This window comes from Acipenser ruthenus, chromosome 2, assembly GCF_902713425.1.
Source record: "Acipenser ruthenus chromosome 2, fAciRut3.2 maternal haplotype, whole genome shotgun sequence".
In the NCBI taxonomy this organism is placed as follows: domain Eukaryota; kingdom Metazoa; phylum Chordata; class Actinopteri; order Acipenseriformes; family Acipenseridae; genus Acipenser; species Acipenser ruthenus.
The window spans coordinates 72,779,027-72,806,879 of NC_081190.1; the positions used below are offsets into that span (position 1 = coordinate 72,779,027).

At 38.5% G+C, this 27,853-nt stretch overlaps 1 protein-coding gene across 2 annotated transcripts; it reads right to left on the minus strand.

The window, feature by feature from the left end:
- Window positions 1–360: 360 nt before the first annotated feature.
- LOC117409390 (AP-1 complex-associated regulatory protein-like) lies at window positions 361–27,853 on the minus strand. 2 transcript variants are annotated; one of them, XM_034015372.3, is made up of 10 exons: window positions 27,539–27,850; window positions 11,959–12,007; window positions 10,149–10,175; window positions 9,508–9,533; window positions 8,687–8,783; window positions 8,152–8,250; window positions 5,794–5,855; window positions 3,499–3,572; window positions 2,804–2,920; window positions 361–1,568 (listed from the first exon to the last, which is right to left on the minus strand). In XM_034015372.3, the coding sequence occupies exons 1-10, from the start codon at window positions 27,673–27,675 to the stop codon at window positions 1,297–1,299; spliced, it is 960 nt and encodes a 319-aa protein (XP_033871263.3). In that variant the 5' UTR covers window positions 27,676–27,850; the 3' UTR covers window positions 361–1,296. The 2 variants fall into 2 exon arrangements, with proteins under 2 accessions (XP_033871263.3, XP_033871264.3); XM_034015373.3 differs by lacking the exon at window positions 8,152–8,250 and having other exon boundaries at window positions 27,539–27,853.

Consider the following 27,853-nt stretch of genomic DNA (forward strand, 5'->3'; position numbering starts at 1 on the left):
TGTATTTGTGTACTCTGTATATATTTTTGCTTTGAGGTTTAGAGTTACGCATTTTTTTGTTTGTTTTAATTTTCATTTGTATGTGCGAGACTTCTGCGTGACGCCCTAGAAACCTACAGGAGTTTTTCTAGCAATAGAACGTTGCGACAAAAGAAGAAAAAGCACTTGTCCAATAGGCAGAGTAGAACCGTAAAACTTGTTGTCCCTTACACAAATCTTGTTGTCCCGGGCATCGAGCTATATGAACTGCACACCTCTGGATGGATTTTCAGTTTACCCTTTGTGTAAACTAGATTTTATGTTTCAATTGTAATCTTAGTAATGTTGTTACATTGCATCAATAAACATGCATGCACAGAATTGCGTGAATAATCTTTTGTTTTAATCTGGTTGCAAAAAACTACTCAGTAAAAAAAGAACATACACTAAGAGTGAAGGAGAAGCAGCACAGCTAAAAACAATTTGCTTTATGTCTCACAGCATGCCTGTTGCACACAGCAACACATTTCTGATTAGCTAAAATAAAATACATTCTTTGTCACACCTTTAACTTAAACATAAGGATACCAAGGCATGTTAGTGAACAGTTTAAAATGATTTGCTTCAATAAGGCTGGACAAATATTTACAGAAACCATCTTGACAAATCAAGTGTTTTCACATGAAGGAAGTCAATGATTTAAGGTTAAGGTAAGTTTACCATATGCAGCATTGGAATGGATAAATAGTTTGAAAAATCATGTTTCCGTAATCATAGATGCATTGTCTTCCCTGCATTAAAGCCATTTATAAAACACTTCCAGATCTACAGTTGAAATGTTTTATATTTGAAGTAGTATGATTTGAATTTTCAGGGGGGGGGGGGGGGGGGGGGGTTAAAATGTGAAAAAAACCCAAAAAAAACAAAGACAGGAGGAATCTTTTCATATTATAAAAACCACAAAATCCTTAATCTGATCCTATGTGCTATACATCAGATAACAGTGTTAATGCAACAAAGGACAAGCCGCCCACCCCCACCTTCCCCCAAATTTTACAGTAATTTCTCACCGACCAAAATGAAAATCCAGTATATGCAGCATACAGATTGGTGTGCTCTCTGGGCAGATGTTCGAACCCCAAATAGCACTTAGTTCAGAGCGCTTTTCTGCAACAGACGCACTCAGCCCGCATATTGCAGACCCGGTAATTCCAAAAAGGCAAAATTAAGACAGGCTTGAGAAAAAGAAAAAACACGATCAGAAGGACAACAGTTTACCAGTTTGGTTGCACTTCAAACAACTCCTGTCTGTTTACACTATCTATCTTGCTGGTTGCTGTCACTCTTTTGCAAGTCGCTGGAGGAGGAGGAGAGTTCTAAAACTGGGTTCACAAACCCTGCATATTCAGAATTGCCATTGTCGTCAATCTGGGTGCCAACAAAATCGTTTTCCCACTCCAGTCCATTGGAATCGTCAGAGGTTGACGTGGGGTTGCTACCTGTTCTCCTACCGCTTGGTCTCAGTGCTGCACGGAGTAAGTCCTCCTCAGTTTTAGATCGCTCCCTCACTGGAATCATTGTGTTCATCCCTTCAAACAAGAAGGAATCCAAGTTAGAAACCTGATCACAACAGGCACGGACCGTCACTGCACTTACGTATGCAATCAGTGATCAGTAATAACATTCAACTTGTGAAAACTTCACAAAAAACTAGAAAAGCATCCCCAGTAATAGGGGTATGTCATTATTTATAAATAAGTACATAAAGCTGGGCTTGAAAATTAATAATACTGTTTTATACTGATTTATTTAATATGATCAAGTAGACAAATTGTAAAGGTGTTAAATATATGACACCATTCTAGCTTTTCATTTCTGAAGATTTAATTTTGAATAAAACAGTGAATAAACCTGCTGAGAAATAGTTTTATTTTTACTGTTGCTAAATTAGGATTATATATCATGAATCACTGGGACTCGCATAGATCTCAGAAGCGAGGCATGGTTAGGCCTTGTCAGTAATTGAATGGGGGGCTGTGGCGGAGTGTCCGGCCCCTACATATATATATATGCGCTGTTATTATTATTATTATTATATATGACGGCAAAAAGCTGTGTTATTTGTATTTTATTGTTGTTTGGTCGGACGAGTGAGATGCCGTCCGCCATGGTATTGTATTTAAATACCTCGTGAGAATGCGTGGCTGTCAGTTACTGATTATTTAACTGGCTGAAAGTCACGCAGACTTGAATCTGTGCAGAATGTGACTGAGGGATAATATAATTGTTAGCCAGTTAATCCCTTGGTCACCAATATAAAAGACCTGCAGTTTGGCTGCACGGTGATGCGTGTGTTTGAGAGGAGGAACTAGTCAGGTGGTGAAAGAAAGAAACTTTGAAGTGAACAGAAAACAATTGCTAAAAACGTGCTGGGTCTACACCAGCACGGTTCTTATGTGTTTGTTCATTTTGGCCAACATGCCCTTTTGTTTTGCGAGTCTGTTCTGTTTTGTAAAATTGTTTATTTTTCTATTATTTAATAAATGCACGGAGCGCCGTAGCGTCTCCGTTTTGCCTCACCATTCCTTGTTTTGTGTTTCTGGTCTGATGTCACCCCTGCAACCATCCTTGTCACAGGGACCTCCAAATAAATAGTCAAATGATTGCGGTTAACACTAAAATATTAGAAGAAACTAAGTGATGTAGACAGGTTTTGGCTTGTGCCTTCACTAGTGTACTGGTATGAGTGATTGGTCTAGAATTATATATTTAAAATAAATAAATAAATAATGAATTAACAAAAGAAATTAAATGCTCAGTTTACCTTCTTCGTCCTCCCACTCCAGGTCCAGCGATGTGTCATCATTAGTGGACCTGGTTTTGCTTGTAAAGTCACAACTGCTTTCTGTGTTTGGAGTCATATTTGTCTCGGAGGTGGCTCCTGAGAGAAACAATAAATATGATTTGTAATCGCAGGTACATTCCTACAACTAACTAAAAGGAAAAATAAAACAAATAAAAAGGTTTTCAAAAAACAAAAACAAAACTTGATGTTACTACATTATACATTTTTAGTTAAAAACAGGAACCGAGAAAGTGTTATTTTAGTTTGATATTATAAGTGAATATGTTGTGTAGGGTGTCTATTGCACAAGAGAGGGCATCTCATGCAGTTTGGGTGGTTCTGGTTGTTCAAAATGACTACCCCCCCCCCCCCCCTCCCCATATTAACGTATCACAAAAACTGTACTCAGGAACTACTATTAAATCTAATATATTTAACTATTACTATGTCATATGTTCCATGCACAGGATGACATTTGTACACAGGATAAGATGTACTGAAATTGGGAGAAAACTGTAATGGTATTTGGTTGATTTCTTTATGCAAGTTATGACTATCAAATATAGTATTTGTAAATTTAAACTAAAACAGTATTAGCTCTCTTGTCACCCAGGGCCATAACCTCTTAATATTTTGCTCTTCCTAGAAACAGATACATAAGATGAATGACTTACTACTGCTCCTGAAGGCTTCTGACCGAGCCTTTACATTCCGTAGATAGGTTTCAAAGTCCTCCCCTGCAGCTGAACTGCATGAAAAATACATTGTAAAATATTACACAGAAAGAAGCCCGAGGTCAGGATATACAGTCAGTCAATCTCGTTAAATTTTCTACATGGTCCCAGACAAATTTATCAGTCGCGTCTTGTAAATTACTTCTTAGAATACGAATTCACTTAACACGAATTTCCTGTTAAATGAGAATTATTTTGGAGCCCCCCTAGGGCAGAGAAATTGGAATAAAACAAAATCGCTCTAGTTCGAACAGCTGAGTGCAAAGAATATTGGGAAATGTATTTACTTGCATCCAGATTAGTGCCTCTGTTCTGTATTTTAGTGCTGTTTTGGAACTTCTGATCCTATGATGCACTTCGAGTTGCCAGTGCTCACACATCAATGCCATTTCCATGTAGCAGCACAAAAACGTTCACTATCCTTGCAGACAAAAGTGGAGGTGAAGATGTTGCTGCTGCAGATTTCAACATTCCCGCAAACACTGTCGACCAATTTGAAAAAAACGGGATACAGGAATACAGGTCAATGAACAGCAAACTGTGGATGCAAGTCGTCAGGGTGTCCGATTTGCTCAATACCCTGAAGTGGAGGACTTTGTGGTTTAAAAATGCCTGTTGTCAGAATGGGACATGCAGGGTTCAAGCGCAGTTCATTTGCAATGTATACTTTTTAAAAGTTCACTTACAGCTGTATTTTCAATAAAATGCACTGTAATTTAAAATGTATAATACTTTTAATTGTTCTAAAATTGAAATTTGATTTCACGGTTACTGTAACTTTAATAAAAACTGACGTGAGGATGCATTTGGTTCAGACTTTTTTTGCTGCTCCCTTAAAATTTGTATTAACAACTGACTGTACATGTACTAAAAATGTTATGTTAAATATTTATTTCAGCCTGTGAGAAACTAAAGCTCAGTGTTTTACATATTTCATTTAATATAATGCTTTGTGTTCTAAACTTTTATTGGCACTTCAGCTACGGGACAGTTTCATGAATGTCACAGTTCCTTAAAGGTATGGTAGTAGGAATGTACTTTGACTGGCCAATTTAGGGAGCCACAGTGGCACCCAGTGGCCAAAAAGATAACAAACAATGCCTGGAGGGACAAAGTTTCTTTGCCTCTCAACCTTGCACCCTTCAAAGCAGTGGTGCACAACAAGAGACATTCCAGCCCAGATATTTGTTACAACCATACCCTTCAATTACTTAATTCAACCAATTACAACTCAATTCCGTTACCTCTAAAACCTGCCTTAAAATAATTGTAGCTAACAATAATTCCATAAATCTTAGCCATTTTGCACTTTTTAGCTACAAAGGTCTCAAATGTGCAGTTTTAAAATAAACAGATGATTACAGCACACATGGATTTTCATTTTAAAACATGATTTATGGTTCTACTTTAGGTTAAGGAAGCGATCAGTTTATATGCGTTATTCGTGGGCTATGCTTGTACTTGAGGCATTTCACCTCAGCAGTGTCTTTTTGTTCAAAGCATGTTACTGGCTGAATGCATGCAGTCAATTGGAGGAGCAACCAACTTGTTATTGACATGCAAAAATCCAGTGAAAGGGAGGGGACAATTTCATCCTCGAGGTGAAATGACCCAAAAGAAGTACAACAAAGTCTAAGAGAATGGTTTGTGAACAAAGTTTTCTTTAAGGGGCAGCAGTGTGGAGTAGTGGTTAGGGCTCTGGACTCCTGACCGGAGGGTTGGGGGTTCAATCCCCAGTGGGGGACACTGCTGTACCCTTGAGCAAGGTACTTTACCTAGATTGCTCCAATAAAAACCCAACTGTATAAATGGGTAATTGTATGTAAAAATAATGTGATATCTGTATAAAAGTGAAATAATGTATAATCTTGTAACAATGGTAAGTCGCCATGGATAAGGGCTGCTGCTAAGAAATAAATAATAATAATAATAACAACAACAACTTAGTGCAGATATCAAGTACTGAAATGAAAAAGCATGTTTGCTATAACATATGTTTTTTCAAAACTGCGCATTTGAGACCTACTGTATAAAATAGATGTGCATAGCAAAGACATTTTATGGAACTATTTTGTTTTAATTACTTTAAAAATGGATCATACAAGCTATTCCCCTTCACATAACCAAAACAAAATACTGAATTGTGCAAGAACATACCTTTCACACAACCATGCATACAATAGCATAAAACAATAGCTTCCCAAGCCCTCCTGTAAACTATCGAAGCCAGCTTACCTTTTTTGGTAATCCCCGCTCCCTGCAAGTTGCGGCCTCTGTTTCATCTTGTGGAGCCTATGCTGCTTCCAAACAAAAACAGCATTTACAATACACACTGACAGGCAGACGTGTGCAGAACTGGGGACACATACAGTTTGCTGGTCCCCCACTTGAAACAAGCATTTAGTTTAAAGCTTTATCTCAATTGTGAAAACAGGGACCAGCAAACTGTATACGAACCCAGAACCATAGAAAAGAAAACACATATTCATGAAGCTAGTTGAAGCAAGGTATTAAAAAGGCCCAACTAAAACTAGGTCTAATTAAAAGGTCGGAACATGGCAATCACGCTCAAATGAAAAATAATGATTGAACGCAGGTTTAAAATAAAAGTAAACAAACCGCAAAACCAAAATTAAGGAAATGAAGGCATGAATGACAGCAACAGCTCTAGATTTTTTATATATATATATATATATATACACACAGTGCCTTGCAAAAGTATTCAGACCCCTGACCAGTTCTCTCATATTACTGAATTACAAATGGTACATTGAAATTTCGTTCTTTTTGATATTTTATTTTAAAACACTGAAACTCAAAATCATTTATTGTAAGGTGACATTGGTTTTATGTTGGGAAATATTTAAGAAAAATTAAAAACTGAAATATCTTGCTTGCATAAGTATTCAACCCCTGTGCTGTGGAAGCTCCCAGTGTACACCGATGAAAGAAATTGCCCTAACGAGGACACAATTACCTTACCATAGGCCTCCACCTGTGAACCATTAAAGTTGCTGTCACATTTTCTGGATAAAAACCCACTGTTGAAGGATCATTGGTCAGGCTGTGAATCTGAAGGAAAATGGAGACCAAAAGAGCATTCTACAGAAGTTAGAGATAAAGTAATACAAATGCATAGATTAGGGAAAGGGTACAAAATAATATCCAAGTGTTTGGATATCCCAGTGAGCACAGTTGGATCAATAATCAGGAAGTGGAAGCTGCATCACACCACCCAGGCACTGCCAAGAAAAGGCCGTCCCTCAAAACTCAGCACTCAAAAAAGAAGGAGACTTGTGAGAGAAGCCACAGAGAGGCCAACAATCTCTTTGAAGGAGCTACACAGTTCAGTGGCTGGGAGTGGAGTAATGGTGCACCAGTCAACCATATCAAGAGCTCTGCATAACACTGGCCTGTATGGGAGGGTGGCAAGAAAGAAGCTGTTTCTCAAAAAGTACCATCTGAAAGCATGTCTGGAGTTTGCCAGAAAGCATGAGAGTGACCCAGCTGCGATGTGGGAAAAGGTTTTGTGGTCAGATGAGACCAAGATAGAGCTTTTTGGCCAAAACTCAAAGCGCTATGTGTGGCGCAAACCTAATACTGCCCATGCCTCAAGACACACCATCCCTACAGTGAAGTATGGTGGTGGCAGCATCATGCTGTGGGGATGCTTTTCATCAGCAGGGACTGGGCATCTTGTTAAAATTGAAGGAAGAATGGATGGAGCAAAATACAGGGAAATACTACAAGAGAACCTGCTTCAGTCTGCTAAAAAACTGAAGCTTGGGAGGAAATTCACCTTTCAGCAGGACAATGATCCCAAGCACAAGGCCAAAGCAACATTGGAGTGGCTCAAGAACAAAAAGGTGAATGTCCTACAGTGGCCCAGTCAAAGTCCTGATCTCAATCCCATTGAGAATCTGTGGCACTATTTGAAAATTGCGGTCCACAAGCGTCATCCAACCAACCTGAACAACCTGGAGCAAATCTGCCAAGAAGAATGGGCCAAAATCACTCCTGCACTGTGTGAAAAGCTGGTACATACTTACCCCAAAAGACTTAAAGCTGTTACTGCAGCAAAAAGGTGGCTCTACCAAATATTAATGTGTGGGGGTTGAATACTTATGCAAGCAAGATATTTCGGTTTTTTATTTTTCTTAAAAATATATCCCAACATAAAACCAATGTCACCTTACAATAATTTATTTTGATTTTTAGTGTTTTAAAATAAAATATCAAACAGAACGAAATCTCAATGTACCATTTGTAATTCAGTAATATGAGAGAATTGGTCAGGGGTCTGAATACTTTTGCAAGGCACTGTAATATATATATATATATATATATATATATATATATATATATATATAGAGATATTTTTTTTTTTAATAATTATGTGTTTGTGTTCATTTTATTTACATTTGAATCTAGTGGAATAAGACTTTGGACTCAATCACAATTACACCAAGCTTGACACAGCTGGAGAGGCAAAGGCTATTGCAAGCACAAGATTCCAAATCAAATACGTAAAAGGCACTGGCAGACTGGAGTGTGAAACGGTGATAGGAAATGGGGCGTTCTGAATCCCCTCACCTCCAGAAGCTTGCTCTGTATTGCTGCCCTGGCAGCTTCACGCTGGGCAGCGTAAAAAGCCTCCTCTTCTATCCTTAACTTCTCCTCCTGTGCAGCTAACTGTGCATGAACAAAACAATAAGGGGTTAACAAAATCAGAATCCTCTCTAGCTGAAAAAGCAAAATGAAAACAAAGCAACTCAAAATGTAGAAATACGGTTCTGTAAAAACGAAACAAAACAACAACAGAAAAGCCTGCCAGATGGGTTTGATCTTAAATCAGGCTGGCACTCAGTGGTCCAAGTGTCAGTTTTGATCTGAAATGCCACTTGTTTGTTTGACAAAACAAGAATTTTAAGAAAAACTATGAGTGGTTTAATTTATTATGGAATATGCGGATAATGATATAACTTTATATAGTATGTGGTATATTTTTGCTTCAGTTGAATTATTTTATATGTTCTCTCATATGGCTATAACCAAGTTTACACGGTACGTGATAATATATATTTCACAGAAGCCATGTAAAGCTGTATCCCTTCTCACAAAAAAGTACCTCAGAGTGAAGCTTTTCATCTGCCGTCTTCTGATTTTCTGTGATTGCATTATACCGTTTTTCTTTAAGATGTCCAATTTCTTCTTCACTTAGCGGTCTAAGAAAAAGAGAATATTTTGGTGGGCTTTAAAAGCTTGACGAGGACATTTTCCTTCTCATTTTATTATATTTGGTTATCATTAACAGAACCACAGTTGAAGACTGATATACTGTACACAGAGCACCTTCATCAGCTCTCAGCTAACAGATTCCCAAGTATAACAAATAATTAAAAGGGTAAATAGCTTTAAAGGACTTTCATAGTTTTCTTTTACTATCCCTTTACACTTGTGTGATGTTTACAACCACTTAATTGTTGTGTTGTATTCACTTTGATATAGTTAAGCAAAAAAGTGTAGTGAATGGAGGAGATAAAATAAAAACAATATTCTAATGAGGCAGTTTATGTTAGGTTTTGGAATGTTTCACTCTTGGTATTGCATACCATTTTAAATGGAGTGTTTTTCCTAGACTGCACTAACATTTATTTACCCCAGACCTAGTTAGAGAGGTGTGCAGCACTGACCAAAGTTCAGGAACTCTCTTCAGTTCTCACTTTCACTACATAGACATATGTAACACAGACTAGATCAGTTAATGTACAAGTAGCCAGAGCATGAACTGTTAATGTATTTTCCTGGCACATTATTACAAACATTATAAAAAAGAAAGTCTATTCATCTGCAAAACAGGAGAATTGAAACACACAATGTTGTATCTCAGTTGGGCTTTTTTGGGTTTCTTGAAATGCAATCCAATTTGATCACATTTCTCACACAAACCTTTGGCTGCTTCCTTGGCTCTCATCCTGTAAAAAAAAAAAAAAAAAAATTATGTAATTTACTCTGACATTCCATTTATGTGTTTCTACATGAGCTGTCCAAGCCTGCATCAGCTGGCAGACAGGATATGAAAGCCATTGTGAGTTACTCCATCCAGCTATGAGAGAAGCCTAGTGCCTACAGTACACTGTTACCATTGGTGTGGAAACCCAGAGAACTACTGACAATCACTAATCAGGGATCACATCCTGTGGCTAACAAGCACCCAAACAAGAGAACTTACAGAAATGGTGGGTGTGTGAAGTAAGAGCGGCTCAAAGTGAGAATTCTTCCGCTCACTCAGATCACTGATGAAACCTGCTCTGTCATGCTCGGAGAGCTACTCGGGAGGAGTGGAACAGCATGCGGTTAAGTGGGTTCTTTCATCGACCTCCTCGGAGCACTTATTTAAGTATGTTCTCACATTATGATGCTGCACAATTCCTGTTAAGTCTAAATCCGAGACCATCCTCTTCACTGCTTTGTTATTTACAGTAAATCTGACGATACACATTGTTACACTATACAGATAAGTACATCTATTTAAATGCCTTTAGATTTGAAACAGGGCTACTTGTTCAATCCCTGGAGAAACCACCTACCTCATCGCTCTCTACGAGATTCTCAAACTGCAGAGAGAAGAACAATATTTAAATTAGCATGAAAATTGATAGACTGGCAAAAGCAAGTACAAAAACAAAGCATTAAGATACAGTGGTAGCCATGGCCAGCTATAAAAATGGCAAAGTATGACGCGTTTCAACGAGCGTGAACAATTGATTTGTGTCAGAACATAACTCCAAACCATTTGCAGTTTAGCTGAGCTCTGGCAAAATGCATGATTGTCTTTAAAAGCTTAGTCTTTACGTCCACAGCGCTCCGTTTTGTTTAATGCATTGTCTGCATGCACCTGGTGGAAGGACAAATGAAGTGCAGCACAGGTTGGCAAAGCTGTGATATTCTTTGCGTTACCACACCGACAGTGGCTACCACTGTCAATGGGCCAGATTGTGCAGCAATTCAGACTTTCTGCCTAAAGGTTTTGGCTTTTCTGTTCATACTAGATTTAAACGCGTTGATGTTTTCTTTTTTTATCCATAACGTTAAATTGTAGGATATTCAGTAGTACCAAAGTGTGAAGTGGTCTCTTGTTTTCAGAAAGCCTTTATTTTTCCAACCGTTTAATGATTCTGTGCTTGGCTACGTGTGAAGTGGTCTCTTCTGTAAAATATAATTAATAAATATACCCATTGTACAAGACAGTGTAAGAGAAGTGTTATGGTAGAATATGTTTGAAACATACAAAATATACACCAACACTAATCATTTTAGTTTTAAAAAAACGGAGGCAAATTTCTTCATTTCGCCATCTTGACAGCAAAGCGCTGTATTGAAAGAAATGTCTCGAAACCCCTCTGCTGTTTAGGATTTTTTTTTTTTGTTAAATGTCCAGACGACCAAACAAAAAAGTTGAATGCAAACTGTGCAAGCGACTGTTGATGTATAATGGAGGCACAACCAATCTGCGGGGTCACTTGACAAGCATAAGTTCATATTATTATTATTATTAGTAGTACTAGTAGTAGTAAAATGTGACTGATAACCTACTTGGAACGGTGATTGTTAAATTAAGTTTGTTTTGCCTAAGTCTACTGCAGTTAGTGCTGCTGCAATGCAAGCTTACTCGCAAGCAGCATCAATTACGTGTAAATAAACAATGTGTATTTTTATTTAAAATTATATAAAAAAACATGATTACTGTTCTACATAACATATTTTTAAACTACATGCAAATGTTTTATTCCATTTGTATGGATTACCTGTAAAATAGGATTTTCAATCCAATATAAACAAGTCGCTATGATGACATCACCAGTAAATTATGCAAATTAGTACCATAGAAGGTTCAAACCTTCCTTCAGTAATGCGTTCCGAACCTTTAAAGTTCAAAATGTACCCTTCATTGCAGCCCTAAACAAAAAGTGAAGTTTTGTCTGCCTTATTTGATACTATTTACAATATGGGCAGCCCACTATATTTGTCTGTGGTTAAGACCATTGAAAATAAAAATTGTGGTCTACAATAGGATATTGTTTGTATTTATTTTTCCTAAATTCACACATATGATAAAATTTGGCAATTTCTGATAAGCCTTATAAAAATCAATGGTAGGTGAACTACAGATGCTAAACTTTAGTACAGTTGAAATGTTCTGTAAACATCCACTGATAGAAAAGCAAAGCTGTTGCAATGACACACAGAAAGAGTGAAATAAAGAAATGAGTTACTCAAATCAGGTGGCTTGGAGCTACATATACACAGTGTTTAAATAAAATTCTACAGTACACAGAATTAAAGTGGCGGTGACTGACTTTATAAGTACATATATATAAAAATGTAAAAATACTGTACCTCTACGGTAAAGTGTTCTCCAGTAGTATTGGTTCGAAAGTATTTGGAACTGCAATAGAGACAATAGGTTAGTGGACAGGGACGATATTTAACATTACATTCTGCCATACTGTACGTTGGGATTTCAAATTCAGTAGAACCTCAGAGTTACGAACACCTTGGGAATGGGGGTTCTTTGTAAGTCTGAAATGTCTGGAACTCTGAAAATGAGTTTTCAATGGTTTTAATAAATGTGTACACCTGCTATCTACAGCCTCAATCTGGCGAATAACACAAGTATACAGAACAGTAATACAATACTTATGGTTCGAAAGCCTTTAAAACAGTATTATAAATGGAAAAAAAGAAACACAACCCCATGCGCTTTGTTTAAAACAAAAATGTTCCAGTAAAATTGCCTGAACTTGCTTTGAAATCTGCCTCACCTCTCTGGATACATTTGTTGGTACAGAAATTTTGCATTCTCTGTGACCAGCACACCGCTTATAGGAGTGCCTATCTGGTTGTATTGCACGCATGGTTGAGTGATTGCATACTTCCGGTTGAAAGTGATGTGTTCGGTAAACCGGTCAGTTCAAAAGTTTGGTGGTGTTCGTAACTCTGGGGTTCTACTGTAAATAAATAAATCCTGCTCAATGAAGAGGTGGTATCCATGTGTGGCAACACATGTATGAAGAGCATATCTAATAAGCACTATCAGTTTCGTTGTTAAAAGTTATCGTGAAGGCTTAAGCCAGCTCTTTTGCACTGAATGCCACATTCATTATTATAGTAAAGATTCACAAATCAATATTCCCCAGTATTTAAACACACACTGTTAAACTGGTGTAGACCAAAAAAAAAGTATATCATTAGACCAAGTAGAAGTCATATATGTAGCTTGTAACAATGTCACCCAGGGGATTTTTTTAACCTGAAAAAATAAACAGGGAACAGGGGTCACAAATGGAGATTAGATAAAGGGGCATTCAGAACAGAAAATAGGAGGCACTTTTTTACACAGAGAATTGTGAGGGTCTGGAACCAACTCCCCAGTAATGTTGTTGAAGCTGACACCCTGGGATCCTTCAAGAAGCTGCCTGATGAGATTCTGGGATCAATAAGCTACTAACAACCAAAATGAGCAAGATGGGACGAATGGCCTCCTCTCGTTTGTAAACTTTCTTATGTAAGGGGTTTTGAAAAAATAGCGTTATACATCCCCACGTGCTGCTATAACCGCTTAAGTAACATACCTGTAATTTATTTCCATTGTTAACAACTTTTTACACAACTTTAAAGTCTGTTTCAAAGCTCTTTTCAAAATGTTCGCTCTATACACAGTGCCGTGAAAAAGTATTTGCTCCGTCTGATTTTCTGCATTTCTGCACATTTTTCACATTGTATTTGGTCAGATTATTTTATGGGTTGTAGTAGTATATAGAGGGAGTCAGAGAAAAAATGACACCAAAGTTTGGTGCTTCTTTCATTTGTTTGGTGTGCAAGGTAATCAAACTTGCAATCTTCAGGTGTGAAAGTTATTGCCCCACCCCCCCTAGTTAACTCAACCCAATTAAAGGGATAATTAGGGTCAGCTGTTTGAGTACTTTGGTTAACAACCAGGCCTGATTTGGGCCAGCCCTGCCCAATATAAATCTGACTAACTTTGGCCCTTACCATCAGAGTGAAGTTGTCAGCACACAGGTCCTAGAGGCACATCATGCCACGAACAAAAGAAATTCCTGAAGACCTCCGGAAAAAGGTTGTTGATGCCTATCAGTCTGGAAAGGGTTACAAAGCCATTTCTAAGGCTCTGGGGCTCCACTGAACACAGTCAGAGCCATATTGTCCAAATGGAGAAAGCTTGGGACAGCAGTGTAAGGAAATTTGATAGTCCATATTAATATTTGGGATGTATGATACTTTCAAATGGAGAGATATTGAGCACAGAGTTTAGGTGGGGTATTTTGGAATGCAGGGTCTGTCTCAATAAATTACAGCTGGCTAGAGAGAGCAAATATGACCATTTATGGGCATTTGTGGAAAGGGTCTCTGTTCTGTTCTGCTCTGTTTTGGTTGCATGGGGGGGATGGGAGAATCTCAGAGATAACAGAGACTAGAGGAATGTTTGTGATGTTTGGGGACTGGCCACGTCCACAGGTTTAGGTGGGGAGGGTCTCAAATTATGTCATTATAGGGGAGTGTTCTATGTTATTAAAACGTGATTGTAGCCATTGTCTGTTGCACAGATTCCTTCCGCTGTGACCCAGAGCATTTGTCTCTGCTTTCTTCAAATAGTTCTATTCTTGTATTACACCAATAAACATATTTTTGGCTTCACCAATATTGTTTTTCAGGTTTCATCAATTTTTCCTTACAGTAGTGAATCTTCCCAGGAGTGGCCGTCCTGCCAAAATCTCTCCAAGAGCAAGGCGTAAAATCATCCAGGAAGTCACAAAGAACCCTAGAACAACATCCAGGGATCTGCAGGCCTCTCTCGCCTCAGCTAAGGTCAGTGTTCATGACTCCACCATTAGAAAGACACTGGGCAAAAATGGGATTCATGGTAGAGTAGCAAGGCAGAAACCATTGCTCACAAAGAAGAACATGAATGCTCGTCCCAAGTTTGCCAAAAAGCACCTGGTGATCCTCAAGAGTTCTGGAACAATGTTCTCTGAACAGATGAGCCAAAAGTGGAACTTTTTGGCTGACATGGGCCCCGTTATGTCTGGCCAAAACCAAACACTGCATTCCACAGTAAGAACCTCATACCAACGATCAAGCATAGTGGTGGCAGCGTCATGGTTTGGGGATGCTTTGCTGCATCAGGTTTTCATACCTATAAATATTTACATTAAAAGCAAGATCATCATAAAACAGTACTGTACATTTATTGTCATCCGTTAGGTTTTGTGATACTGGTACAGTAGCACTAAAATTTGTTCATATTTATTGTGCTTATCTTTGTTTTGTGCACCTTTTTTCAGATGTAATGTTAGTATTTTACTTGCCATTTGAACATTAAAATCATATACCTCCCTTGCATTCAAACACGTGTTTCCTTTACTAAACTTTGCAGTAAACTACAGTTTTTCCTGTGATGTAATTTCCTGGTGCACCAAAAAAAAGGTCTCCTGAAGAATCAGAGAGCATGTTCTGTCCAGACCAGAATGACGTGCAGAGCACTGCAAGAGCACATCCAGTCTGACAGGAAATACAAGCACTGACATATCACCATTGTCAAATGAAATGTACATGCATTTCTAACAAATAATTACCTTAGAATTACAATTGATATATATTATATAAATTGTGATTTTAAGGTAATTATTAGTTAGATATGCATGTACATTTTATTTTTTAGATTGTCGCATTTTTTGTTCCTCACATAAAAAAAGCATCTCAATTTACTTGTAAACTACATTGTAGTATACGATTTTGTGTTGCCCACACCTTACTGTATGCTTGAAAAATATTTATCCTATTTCTTCAAGTGGTTTATTGAGTGAATATTTTCTTTTAAAATAAATTAATATTTGTGGTTTACAAAATCATATGCACACACACATCATTTACACTATAGAGATGGAGTAATTCCAAATGCAGTTTTGTTTTAGTTTTGCTTTGGTCTGGCTTTCACCCACACCCTCCTGTAAATTAACAGGTCCAGCTGCTGTCCTCAATGAATAAACTTATTTGTAACCATTGGGTCCTCATAATTGCAAAAGTAAAAACGTGAAAGAGTACATGTACATGTATATTGCATGTTTAAATGGAGAATCAAGATGATCTTTTGGTCAGGTTGTACATTGTGACAGACTGCAGCTACTGCAATGCACGGCCATTTTTGCAAACACTAACTATTAATCTGTCGTTGAAAAAATGGGACTCAACCAGTTCTGCTCCAATTATTTTGTTTTTGCATTAGGCAGCATTAATTTGGAAGATATTTTAGGATCCTTGAAGGTACATCTGTACTTACCATACTGTGTTACTGTGTAACAGAGCTAAGTATTTGTTGTGCTGTACAAATTATTAGTGGTTCAAATCAGTGAAACAAAATGTTATTTCAAGGGGCATCTTTAAGGGCTGAGATTAGTAGACAGATATGACTCTCATTACTCAGAGAACTGTGAGGAGCTTCCTCGGCGATTTGGCAGCAAGATACCCATGAGAGCAAGAGGTTCCAGTGTCCCAGGAAATAAGTTGATCAAGCTCTAGAATTTAAAGGGAGGTTCCATTGTTTCTAATGTAAATGAGCCTAGGCTACGATATAAGTAGATCGAGCCCAGGAAATAAGTTGATCGGATATATTAATGAACAATAAATAATTTAAAATTTAGTAAGTATAATTTATATCAACCAGTAGATGTGATTTATTCGACAGTATGCTGCTAGATAAGATGATGTGAATATCGCTTTAGATCCGATATATTAGCCTAACAAAAATGCATAATTTAAAATGACTTTTGTACGTATAATTTACATTAACATGTAGATCGGATATATTGGACAGTATTACGCTAGATAAGGGAATGTGAATATCGCTGTAATATATATTAGCTGCAAATAAATCATTTAAAATGAATTGTATGACTGTACATTTCTGATTGTGTATTTCTGTTTGTGTAAGAAACGTTAACTAGCAAAATGTGTTGCGTATTAACGTTATTTTGCATTTCTGGAGGTCTTTTTGTTTTGGGAAGCACTACAGTATGGACAGCAGGTATATGAGCGATTGTCCAAAAGCTAAAGCATGAGTTTCAAAACATGGAAAAAATTAAGCTCCATGCTGCGACTACTAACTAGGCCACGGTGCACATCAATCACATGATGTGCTTGAAAAATGTTGCTTACAGTATTATTTTATATTTGTTCTTTCATTTATTTTTACATACAATACTTTGTATATTAAATGAATAATTTAAAATGAATAGATTGGATATATTCGACAGTGTGACGCTACATAAGGGAATGTGAATATCGCTGTAATATATATAAGCAACAAATCATACTTGCCAACATTTGGAAACTGTTCAGCGGGATGCTCATCTCCGGGGGGGTCATACGCATCATATACATGGAGGAGTCATACTCAAAAAATACTCATTATCATATAATAGACGTATCCCCCCACCCCCCCAACTCAAGACGACACGACTATCATGACAGTAAAAATAGACATAATGAAGCGCTCTTACCTTTATATAAGTTAGTGATCAGCATCAAATACCGGGACTTTCTTCCTATGCATTGGGACACATTTGCGAGGAAATCGGGACTGTCCCAACGATATAGGGACTGTTGGCATGTGTGACAAATACGTAATTTAAAAGTGTTACATATTTAACATTATTTTGCATTTCTGGAGGTGTTCTTGTTTTGGGAAGCACTCCTGTATGGACAGGTTTACGAGCGATTTTCCAAATGTTAAAGCATGAGTTTCAGTCATGGAAAAAAATGAGCTCCCTGTTACGATGGCGCACATCAATCACATGATGTACTTGAAAAATGTTGCTTGTACAGTATTATTTAGTATTAAGTGCTTTGTTGTTTTTTAGTATACAGTACTTTGTATAATTAGGACAGAGAACGAACAGGAGACTGGTTATCATCATTTCAATTACAAATCTGGGAAGAAACAGTACATTAATTAGTTAAAAACTAAAGAGTTAACATCTTTGCTAAACCGTGGTAAATACGTGTAGTTCAATACCAACCAAGATAGCTATTGTAAGAAAGAGAGATCATACAGTATATGTAGGCTACTGTAGATCAGCATGATTTTAAAAATGGTAAATTCCTGTAGTGCAACAACCATGTAAGACAAAACGAGCAATCATATCTACCATGGCATACGTTTTTCATTTCTGTATTTGTCCTATCAAGAGGATTTGACAGGGTCCTTTTTTTAACATAGTATAAATCTTATCCCTTAGTAATACTTTATATATACACAATACAACTGTCACGTTTACGAAGAATATGGCATTTATGTTAATGTATTGTGTGCAAATAACATGAGAGATTTTTTTTAATTCCCAACCTGAGTACACGACACAATTTTCCTTACTAAAAAAAAAATGTTCATCTGGCCATTTATTTGTGGTTAATTTTCTTCACCCTATTCCAATTTAAAAACCACAACCCTAAACCTAGAACCTTTTTTTAAATAAACATAATTGTATGTGTAATAATAAATGTTAATGCTCAAGACAAAGACAAATCAAGGTACTGTATATACTATTTTTTTTTTTTTTTTTAAACTTTGCCACGTCTAAACTGTAGTAAAGTTATAGCTACACTAATATTAAAATGTAAAAATACGACCTTGTCATACTAATATGATGGATGCAGCATGTCATCAGATTATATTTCTGAAACATTACAATTTTGATTAAAGATTGACAACATTTTGACATGTAAAATCATTTAATATATAAATACATCTCCGCGATCACACATAAACTACATCAGATTGACATTGATGTTTTAGAAACATAAAAAGACTGAGGTTTAAAACAGTTTACCATAGAAACAGTCGATCACACATTTTAAAGTTCATACGAAAAGACAGTGGCACGAACACGCACCAACATACAGTCTAGTAAATAAAACGGCCAGACAAAAATAAAAAGCCATGCAGTGAACGCCATCTGCGTGTGGGGAGGGGAAAAAAAACAATTCTTTAATTTTTTTAATGGGGGGAAAACCTCTGGTCATCCTGGCAGAGAGGGCACTCCCACTCCGGGTATGCTAACAATTGACTGCTGGGCTGTTGCAATGTCTGAGGGAGATGATCTGATACAAGTCTCTACTGCTGATGAAGACCAACGCCCAGGCTCTTGATGAGGTGCTGGTTGGATGAACTGCCCTTGCCGCAGTTGATCGGTCTTAGAAACTCTGAGATGTAAGATGAAGTGGCTGCCGGGAACCATGGACAGGTCGCAGTGGTGTAGACCCAGGGTTGGAAAGCTGTTTTTGATGGTATTGTAAACTCTCATGAATCTGAAGAAAGCTATGAGACATAAGGCTTCCAGGTTGTCGGCTGGATTGAAGCAGCTATTTCGCAATGCCTTGATGAGTTTAAAAAATAAATAAATAAATAAATAAATAAATAAATAAAGTCTCCGGTTATTGGCTGTCTGGTTGGGGAGGCTGAAGATGAGCTTTTTTCGATCCCTCAAAGAGTTAGGAGGATAGCTGGAACTGATAGGAGGAGGGGATGGTATAGACCGGAGTTGGTATTCGTACTGAATCATACAGAGATATAAAACCGGATAGATGATGGTGCCAGTTTAAGAATGTCTTGGAGATGAACAATAAATGCCAGCAGGAAAACTTGATTGAATATATATGGTGAAATCTGATTCTGGGCACAGAAGATGGAGAAGGCAGTCCATGCAGTGGCGTAGGCAGCTCTGGTGGATGGAGCCAGCGCCGCAGCCATGTATTGGTAAGCTGACTGGAGCAAGTTGGATAATGCTGAGTTGCTCACGTCAGATGGATGAAGGTGGGGACTTGCAGAGGTATAGGGTCTACTGCAGGGACCAGGTTGTGAAACTTGCGGATCTGTAGCTGTAGCCGAAGTCAGGTTGAAAGCTGGTGCTGATTCTTCTGTGACGGTAGATAAGGCAGGAGTGCTGGCTGAGGGTAGGAGAGAATTTAATCAGGATTCTGTGGTGTCCAAACGAGTGTTGATTGTTGCAATGCTGTCTACAAATGGCTTCATAAATTCTTTAACTTCTTTAAATATCTCTTGAGTGATGGAAGGGACTGCAGCGCTGACTGGAGTTGGTGTCTCAGTTTGCAGGTTGAAATCGGATGTGTTGCTCCTTGAGATCCTGCTATGTGAAGCTCTGCTGGAAGGTGCTGCTGATGCTAAATCCACTGCTGGGCCTGGATTGGGGGTCCGCAGAGCAGCTGGTGAGCCAGCCTCTGTCAGCGGCGCAGCAGCGCTTAGCAGGTGGAAAGATGGGCTCTGCATCTTGGATGTTGCACAGCAACAACAATAAAGTATCACAGTCGACGTTGGGGGCCTTGATGAAGTTGGGGGCAAATGAGGAAGTGCGAATCTGGGAACAAGAAGGTTGCAGTTATGGCCTGATGCAGGGAAGCTGGAAATTAATGTCACGGTGGATTCTTAGCATCTCAGAAAGCTGATAAACTTGGCTTCATGACCAGGTCCTCGAGGGGAGGGGAGGACGGGGGTTGGATTTGAAGAATAAGTTAATATAGGTAGCAAAAAGGTTGAGGCAGAAGGGGACTGAATCTCTGAGTGACAACGAACTGCAGGAATTGATAGAAAGTTTGGCGTGTGCGAGATTTGCAGCAATAGCAAACCAGCTTAAATTATGTAGCGCTTGTGGTGTGAAATAAAAAAAAAGTGTTCTAGAAAGTTATAGAAATGCGTTCGAGTCCATCTGTGCCCTTGCCCTGTAATAACCTGTACTGCTTGTATAATTTGTTTCTGTACTGTTTATCTAACTTGTTTTCGTACTGCTCAACTAACTTGTTTTTGTACCGCTTATCTATCTTGTTTGTCTCAGAATGTTATGGGAAAAGGGATAGCTTACAGAAATGATTCACAGGGCGAGCCTCGAGAAAGTGATCTGGCCAATTACTCTCTCGCACGCGGAAGCCTAACTTGGTAGGCTATAAAGGACGGGTTCCCCCCCTGCTCTGGTGAGAGTCAGCCGTGGGGATTTGCGCAGTCCTGCTCGGTATTTTTGGAGACAGCTGCTTTCTCTTACCAGGGTCGAGGGGCTCTCCCGATCTGCTTGGAAGGGTAAGAATTAGTTCAGTTGCGTCTCATGGGTTGTATTGATCTGTGATTAATATAACCTTTGTTTGAGGAGAGTCGGCCGTGAGGATTTGCGCAGTCCTGCTCGGTATTTTTGGAGACAGCTGCTTTCTCTTACCAGGGTCGAGGGGCTCTCCCGATCTGCTTGGAAGGGTAAGGATTAGTTCAGTTGCGTCTCTATGAGTATATTATATCTCTGATTAATATATTCTTGTATGTGTGTTTGTCTATTATTGTATCAAGGGTGTGAAATAAAGCGGACCTTATTCAGAATTACTCTGTGTAGTAATTGTCTTATTTACCTCCACATCAACTTCCTTCTAAAATTTAAAGTAATAAAATTTCACACAACAGGTGTTATGCTGCCGTCTAGAGGTTGTGATAGGTATTGAAACTATTGGCTTCAGTGAAGCAGGGAAGCATATATTGTATAAAACATTTGCTTTAGAACAGTTAGTGATGATATAAATAAGTTAACATAGGTCTACAAGAGGAGCCTGCAGTATTTAGATGTCACAATTCAGCGTGTTGAACTCGCTCTCATGTTGCAAAAGCATAGCAGCAGGAGCCAGAAGATTGCAGTAGTGAGGCACAGGATCGCAGTACCTGTTAAAGCTGCCTGGTAGTCAATCAATGAGGCATTGCTGTGGTAACCATGGTCTGTGAGGCGCTGGTGGAAAATAGTTGCAGTACAGAAGTGTTGATGGAGCCAGTCTTTCTGATGAAAACGCGGACCAAGTTGAGTAATGGAACGGCGCTGTAGCGAGACTGGATGGAGAAAGAAAGACTAATGGTGGAGCTCCTGCAGCCGAATAGAGAAGCTGAATGATGAGAAGAATCACTGGAGTAGGGAGGAATATAGCTGATAATATCTTGGCAGCGCTGTGCAGAGAAATGACCTGCAGTGAAAGGAGCGAGCCTTCTCCAACACCCCCCCCCCCCCAATTTTTGCCTTAAGGCTGACATTTAATGTACAGACAGTACAATTAGAGAATGTTCTATGCCATGCTGAGGCAGTGTGGCAGGGTGAAAGCCATGCTGGTGCACAGGTGTAGGGAATTTATTATTATTATTATTATTATTATTTGTTTATTTAGCAGACGCCTTTATTCAAGGCAACTTACAGAGACTAGGGAATGTGAACTAACAAGGAGGTTAAGTGACTTGCTCAGGGTCACACAATGAGTCAGTGGCTAAGGTGGGATTTGAACTGGGGACCTCCTGGTTACAAGCCCTTTTCTTTAACCACTAGACCACACAGCCTCCTATATTGGGTGGCAGGGAGAGGGTTAAATTCATTCCTGCAAAAACACGTCGGAATGTGGCTGGAGCCGCGAATTGAATAAGTGATTACTTAGGTTCCAGCCACAGGTGTATAAAAAGGGTGATCACTGGTGTTAGTTTGGAATTCGTTTTGGAGTTAATGTCGGTAAAGGTCTGCGTTGCTGTCCTGTTTATGTCCGTGAGTTTGTGTAGATCTTTTGGTTTTGGCCCTTGTGTTTGTTTATTTTGTTAATGTGTTTTGTTTAGGGTTCACTGCATTTGTAAATAAATGTGTGTGACAGTGCTTCACTGCAGCTTTCTGTGTACCAAGTCTCTCTCCCTGCTGGTACCAGCTTGGCCGTGACGCTACCCTGTCACACATGCAAATTAAACAGAAATCTAGCTCTGATAAATCATGAAACACCCAAACCAATCGCCCTTGAGATAACCACTGTACAGTATAGTAACGGAGTTAAACTTACAGCAAGAGACAAAGCAGTGCTACTTGATAATGAACACTTATGCCCAGGGTGCCACAAATCATACTCGAGTGAACTCATTAGGAACTAAAACACCAGAAGCAATAAACTCCTGAAGCTTTACAGTACTGTCCTGTACTGTCTGTCATTCTTTACACTGTGTTACGGATTTAATTACCATGTAATATCATGCTCCCTGACACCATTAGTGTCCAAGTATTTGATCATGAACAGTAAAAATGCACTTCAAGCATTTGTGAAACAGCTCTGATCAGTTTAAAATGTGATGCCACTGCCTTGCTAGTCAGAGTATCCAGCGCTGTATTAGGCAATGAAAGGATCACGGTTAGTTTTAAAAAGAGTTTTGCTCACTCCTCTTTTGAAATTGTTATTTCCCCCATTTGGTTTCATGCAGACCCTCCCTCCCTCCCTCCCTCCCTTAAGCCCATTGTATGGTGCAATCAGCAACCACATCCATGAAGGAACATTGCACCGGTCTGGTTCATCCATATCTTCCCAATTTATTAGCATACAGTAGGGTATAGTATTGCCATGGACCTCCCATGTCCTTTATAGTCTGTTACTGTATGTATCCTTTCACACTGGGAGTGGGCAAACATACCATGGCTCTATACTTGGTTACATGGTTCTCCAATGTCAGACCTTTTTTTATATTAAAAAAAAAAGGGGGGGGGGTCCCTATGGACTACATATACTGTACCAGGTGTGTCTAGCTTGCTGCATAATGCAGAATTGTTAGACAACGAACAGAGTACTGAGCAGTACCATTTTTGTATTTAGGCAGACTATATTGGAAAGATATATTTTTTAGATATTGTATGCCAATACAAGATAAGATAGAAGGGCAAGACAGAAATCCTCTTTATAAAAAAAAATGGTGTTCTATTCACTACTGTGTATCAATTACTGTACTGTGATTAAGTAGTCGAGCGAACACGAATATATATGAACTGAATGTCAGACAATTCTCGAACACAAATACCATGTAGGTATCGGAACACAAGACCTATGCGATGTCTGAAACCAGACGACAGACAAGTGTAACACCATCCTTTCGGTCAGTGTACAGTACATGGAGGGGAATAAAGTATTTATGACTTGGCAAAGTTCCCTGCTCAAAATAAAAAGGATCAGGTTTGATCTTTATGAATGATATGTCTTAGGAGACTTGCCTTGTCCTTTCTGAATACAACTACAGTAAACAGGTATTTTGTATTAGAACTGATATTAGAAAAGATAAAAAAAGGGCCCCATTTTCATACAGGGCACTGTGACTGACTTAAGACCAGTTCTAAAAATGCAATTTTCAATAGGAAAATGTAAAGTTGTATTGAGTATTTAAAATGTACACAGTAAGAACACACAAGCCCACTCACCGAGGGTTGCACTGGAAAAGTTTGAAAGAAACAATGGCTCAAACGGGTTCCCCTAAAAAAAGAAAAGCAAACTTCAGAGGAAGAGACGCACACAGGAAAAACTATGCATTTATTTGCCCTCTTAACCAAAGTAGCCGTTACCTGGCTGATGCATTTAGACATTGAGGACTGGCAGATACCAGAAACATCCCCGGCTGGTATTTGGAATGAGCCGGTTGTGTAAAAGGTTAAGGCAGCGGTAACCTTGATATGCACTGGTATGACACAGAACCTGGCAGTAGCACTCTGTAGATTGTCCTTTAACTCTGAACACAGATCTGCTACAGTCTGTTTATTAGTCTGTGTCATTTTTCCTCCCAAAACTTTAAAACTGCTCCTGTTCACACGTGCTTTAACCAAATCAAGATGAAACTTGGCAGGTATCACCCCCATGTAGATTACAGTTCAGATGCAAAAAAAATTGCATTCCTGCGTCAACCAAGATGGTGGCCTGACGCATTTTTTTGGAAAAACCTTTCAACATCATCTTCTTGGGAACCGGTGAACCAATTGATCTGAAACTTCACATATGTCATCAGCAACCAAACCCACTTCAAGTTTGCGAAGCAGAAGTTGCTGCGATAAATTCTACTATCAAAATCGCTGCCACCAAATTCACCAAAATGCACCAAAACAAACTGCTTCTATTTGCAAACCGTTTAACTCCTAAACTTGATAGGCGTCATCCTGGGGACAGTGGAATTCAAATATGGCAAAATGTTGTTCTTTCGTAAAACAAGATGGCTTCCAGACCTGCATTTCGTTCTTAAATTTAAAACTGCTTCAGTTGAAAAATGGTTTACTTGATTAACTCCAAAGTTGACAAGCATCATCCCTGTGTCAATATAACTGACTTTCAAAAAGTTGTGCTTGTGCGTAAACCAATATGGCCACCTGACATTTCTTTAAAAACCTTCGGTCAAATGTAAATCTAGCAAAGTGCAGATAGGAACACAGATAGGAACCCATATATGCTCCATCTGTGACCTTTGACCTCTGAGGTCAAATGTAAAACTAGCTCATAACTCCTTCCAGTGCACATAGGGTTATGGTTACTATACAACATTTAGGAACCCATATATGCTCTATTAAAAAATTACCTTGATCGTGACCTTTGACGTCTCCTTAAGGTTAAATGTAAAATTAGCGTATAACACCTTACAGTGTGTAGACAGGGTCATGTTATCGTGAGATAATGAACTAATGCATTATTTTGAATTGAAACTGCTCCATAAAACTGATCTGTTGCTGACACTTGTGCTGCAATGCTACAGATTGCCAAAATGTCCAACTGATACTGAGCTTGGAAGACGTAAAACTGCCTGGCAATTTAAGTTATTATTTTGTCGTCATTTAGAAGACTGTTTTATCCAAAGCGACTTAGAGACTAGGGAGTGAACTACGCATCAACAACTGCTGCAGAGTCACCTACAATAGGACCTCGGTTTTACATCTCATCCAAGCCGGTATCACTGCAAGACATTCATCTGACTGGTCAAGAAAAGTCACTGGTCATATATACTCTATTTGCAGGGTATCTCCTCTTTCCCCCAAGCATTTTAAACTGTAGAAGATGTAATGCCTAATGGGTCATTCCATGGCAACTCAAACAGAAAAGGTGCATTTTGTTGTCTGACCATCTCAGATTTTGCTAGAAAAATTCACTTGGGGGTTTCGGGTCCGCTGAGTTAAGAAATGCGAATTGTTTTTTTTTTTTTTTTTTTTTTTTAATTTAAGCTTAAATTTAAACTTCGCCAACCTTAGCTTTCATCAGCAAGACTTCGGTATCATCGCCCAACGGCATTACTTTGCCACATCGCACATAAAAAGTCTGTGTGATGGTGTGGGAGGTACTATTAAGGCAAGAGCAGCACGAGCTAGTCTTCAAGGCAACATCATTCTTACCCCTTACCAGCTGTATGAGTGGCTGTGCAAATCATGTTTGGCTCTCAGGAACAGGTTGAAGAGAACCACCCTCTCCTTAATGCCTGGTATGACGACGCCCTAGCCATCACCGGCTCCAGGGAAGCACACCACTTTGTACCCGATACCCCAGGCAAGATAAAGGTCTCATTTACCAGTCAAAGTACGGAATTCCGTGTGGTGACAGTGTTGAAAGGTGCAGTTGTCCAGGAGGGTCCAGCCCAGCTGCGTCTACAAGTTGGCGACTGGGTCTTGTATGACTATTTATTATTTTATTTTTTTTAATTCAAGGCAGGGTGCATATAGGAAAACATAATTGTGTGTCCAATTAAAAGTTTTACCAACAGAAATATTAGTATAGTATAAATGTTATGAATTTACACATAGTTACTGTAGGCCTACCACTTGCTTGCCCCAATCAGTTTCATTGAAGGATATCTCTGTACAGTATTGAATACATTATAGATACAGTACACTACACACAATTATATGTAAATGCAATACTTAACCCAAAACTATATTTTTGTACAAAAGAAAACATGCTTAATAACTAAAATCACTATCATATTTGACACCCCCCCCCCCCCGCCCCAAAAAAAGGGGCAATACAAAAAAGTCATACTGCCTGTTCACAAGAATTACAGGGACCACAATGCAGGATCAGATTTGGCCATTCTGAAAGACCTTGTGTGACAAATTTATGATCAGACGATTACTGATCATTCTGACAAGTGTAGACAAAACAAACAATACAGCAGTTGCCTCAAATATATAAGATCTTCTCTAAAACCATGGCTACATTGTGGGAATCAATATTCCTTTTGCAATATTTCAAGACTATGCACTGGTAAATTACCGTTACACTGAAAGTATAGTTTATGAAAAAATAACATGTGGTATCCACTGAAACGGAGTGAAATCAACAAACGAAGTTAGTGAATACTGAAAATGACAAACTTGACAGATCTGTACTGTACAGAATGAATTGCTTAACATAATGTGTTAATATTAAATAAGAATAAAGGGAGTTTCCCTACTGTACCATATGCATGACGACACTAGGCTGCTTCCATTACGGTTTAAAAAAATAAGCAAATCCAATTACCTCATTTCTTCAGTAACATGTTCCAATTATACAGGCAAAACTGTTCAACGAATTTGTTTTAACGTATTTATTTTTATGTTTTATAATAGTGTCACAATCATTTAACTGGGCTACGATCAATATTTCATAGGGAGAACTAGGGTAGCATATGCAGTTCACTACAACAGTATAATATTATAATATTTACAAGAAACACTAAACTGTAAAACAATAGCACTTGTATAATCTAGTGTTTACCTACGATGACTATAATATGTCAAGTTTATATATATATATATATATAGATAGATAGATAGATAGATAGATAGATAGATAGATAGATAGATAGATAGATAGATAGATTCATATTCATGTCAAGTTTACAGGTAACTACAACTAATATTTGAATTGCTTTCACAATACTTTGATACACTACCAGAAAGCATGCACATTTAAAATTAAAAGCCAGTTTAAATAAGAAGAAAAAGAAAATAGCGGCCGGCTTAAAACTCAAAGACACTAACAACGTCTCGCTATGGAAAACCTTTAGTACCTGTTTCAAAACAATTGCACATTACAGCAACAGCACATTTTAAAGTATTTATTTTCTCACCCTCCTCCTCTGTGGATCCTGCTGGTTTCCCTTTTGAAAAACCCACAACACTGAGCCCAACAATTCCCCATCGCATACTGACGAAGCCTCAACACCTCAACAGGGTACACCTTGGAGGAAAGACACGCCGTGTCCATACAGCTGGAGCGGGGGCAAGAGGAACGGGTTTATTTATTGCATGAATCGCATTTTCCTCATATTGAGTGTGCTGCTATAGCGCTGTAACTCGTCTACAGCATCACCTCACACAGGACTCCACATTGCAGATTTTATGCCTCTTCCGCTTCGACAAAGGATAGAACCGGAGTTACCTCT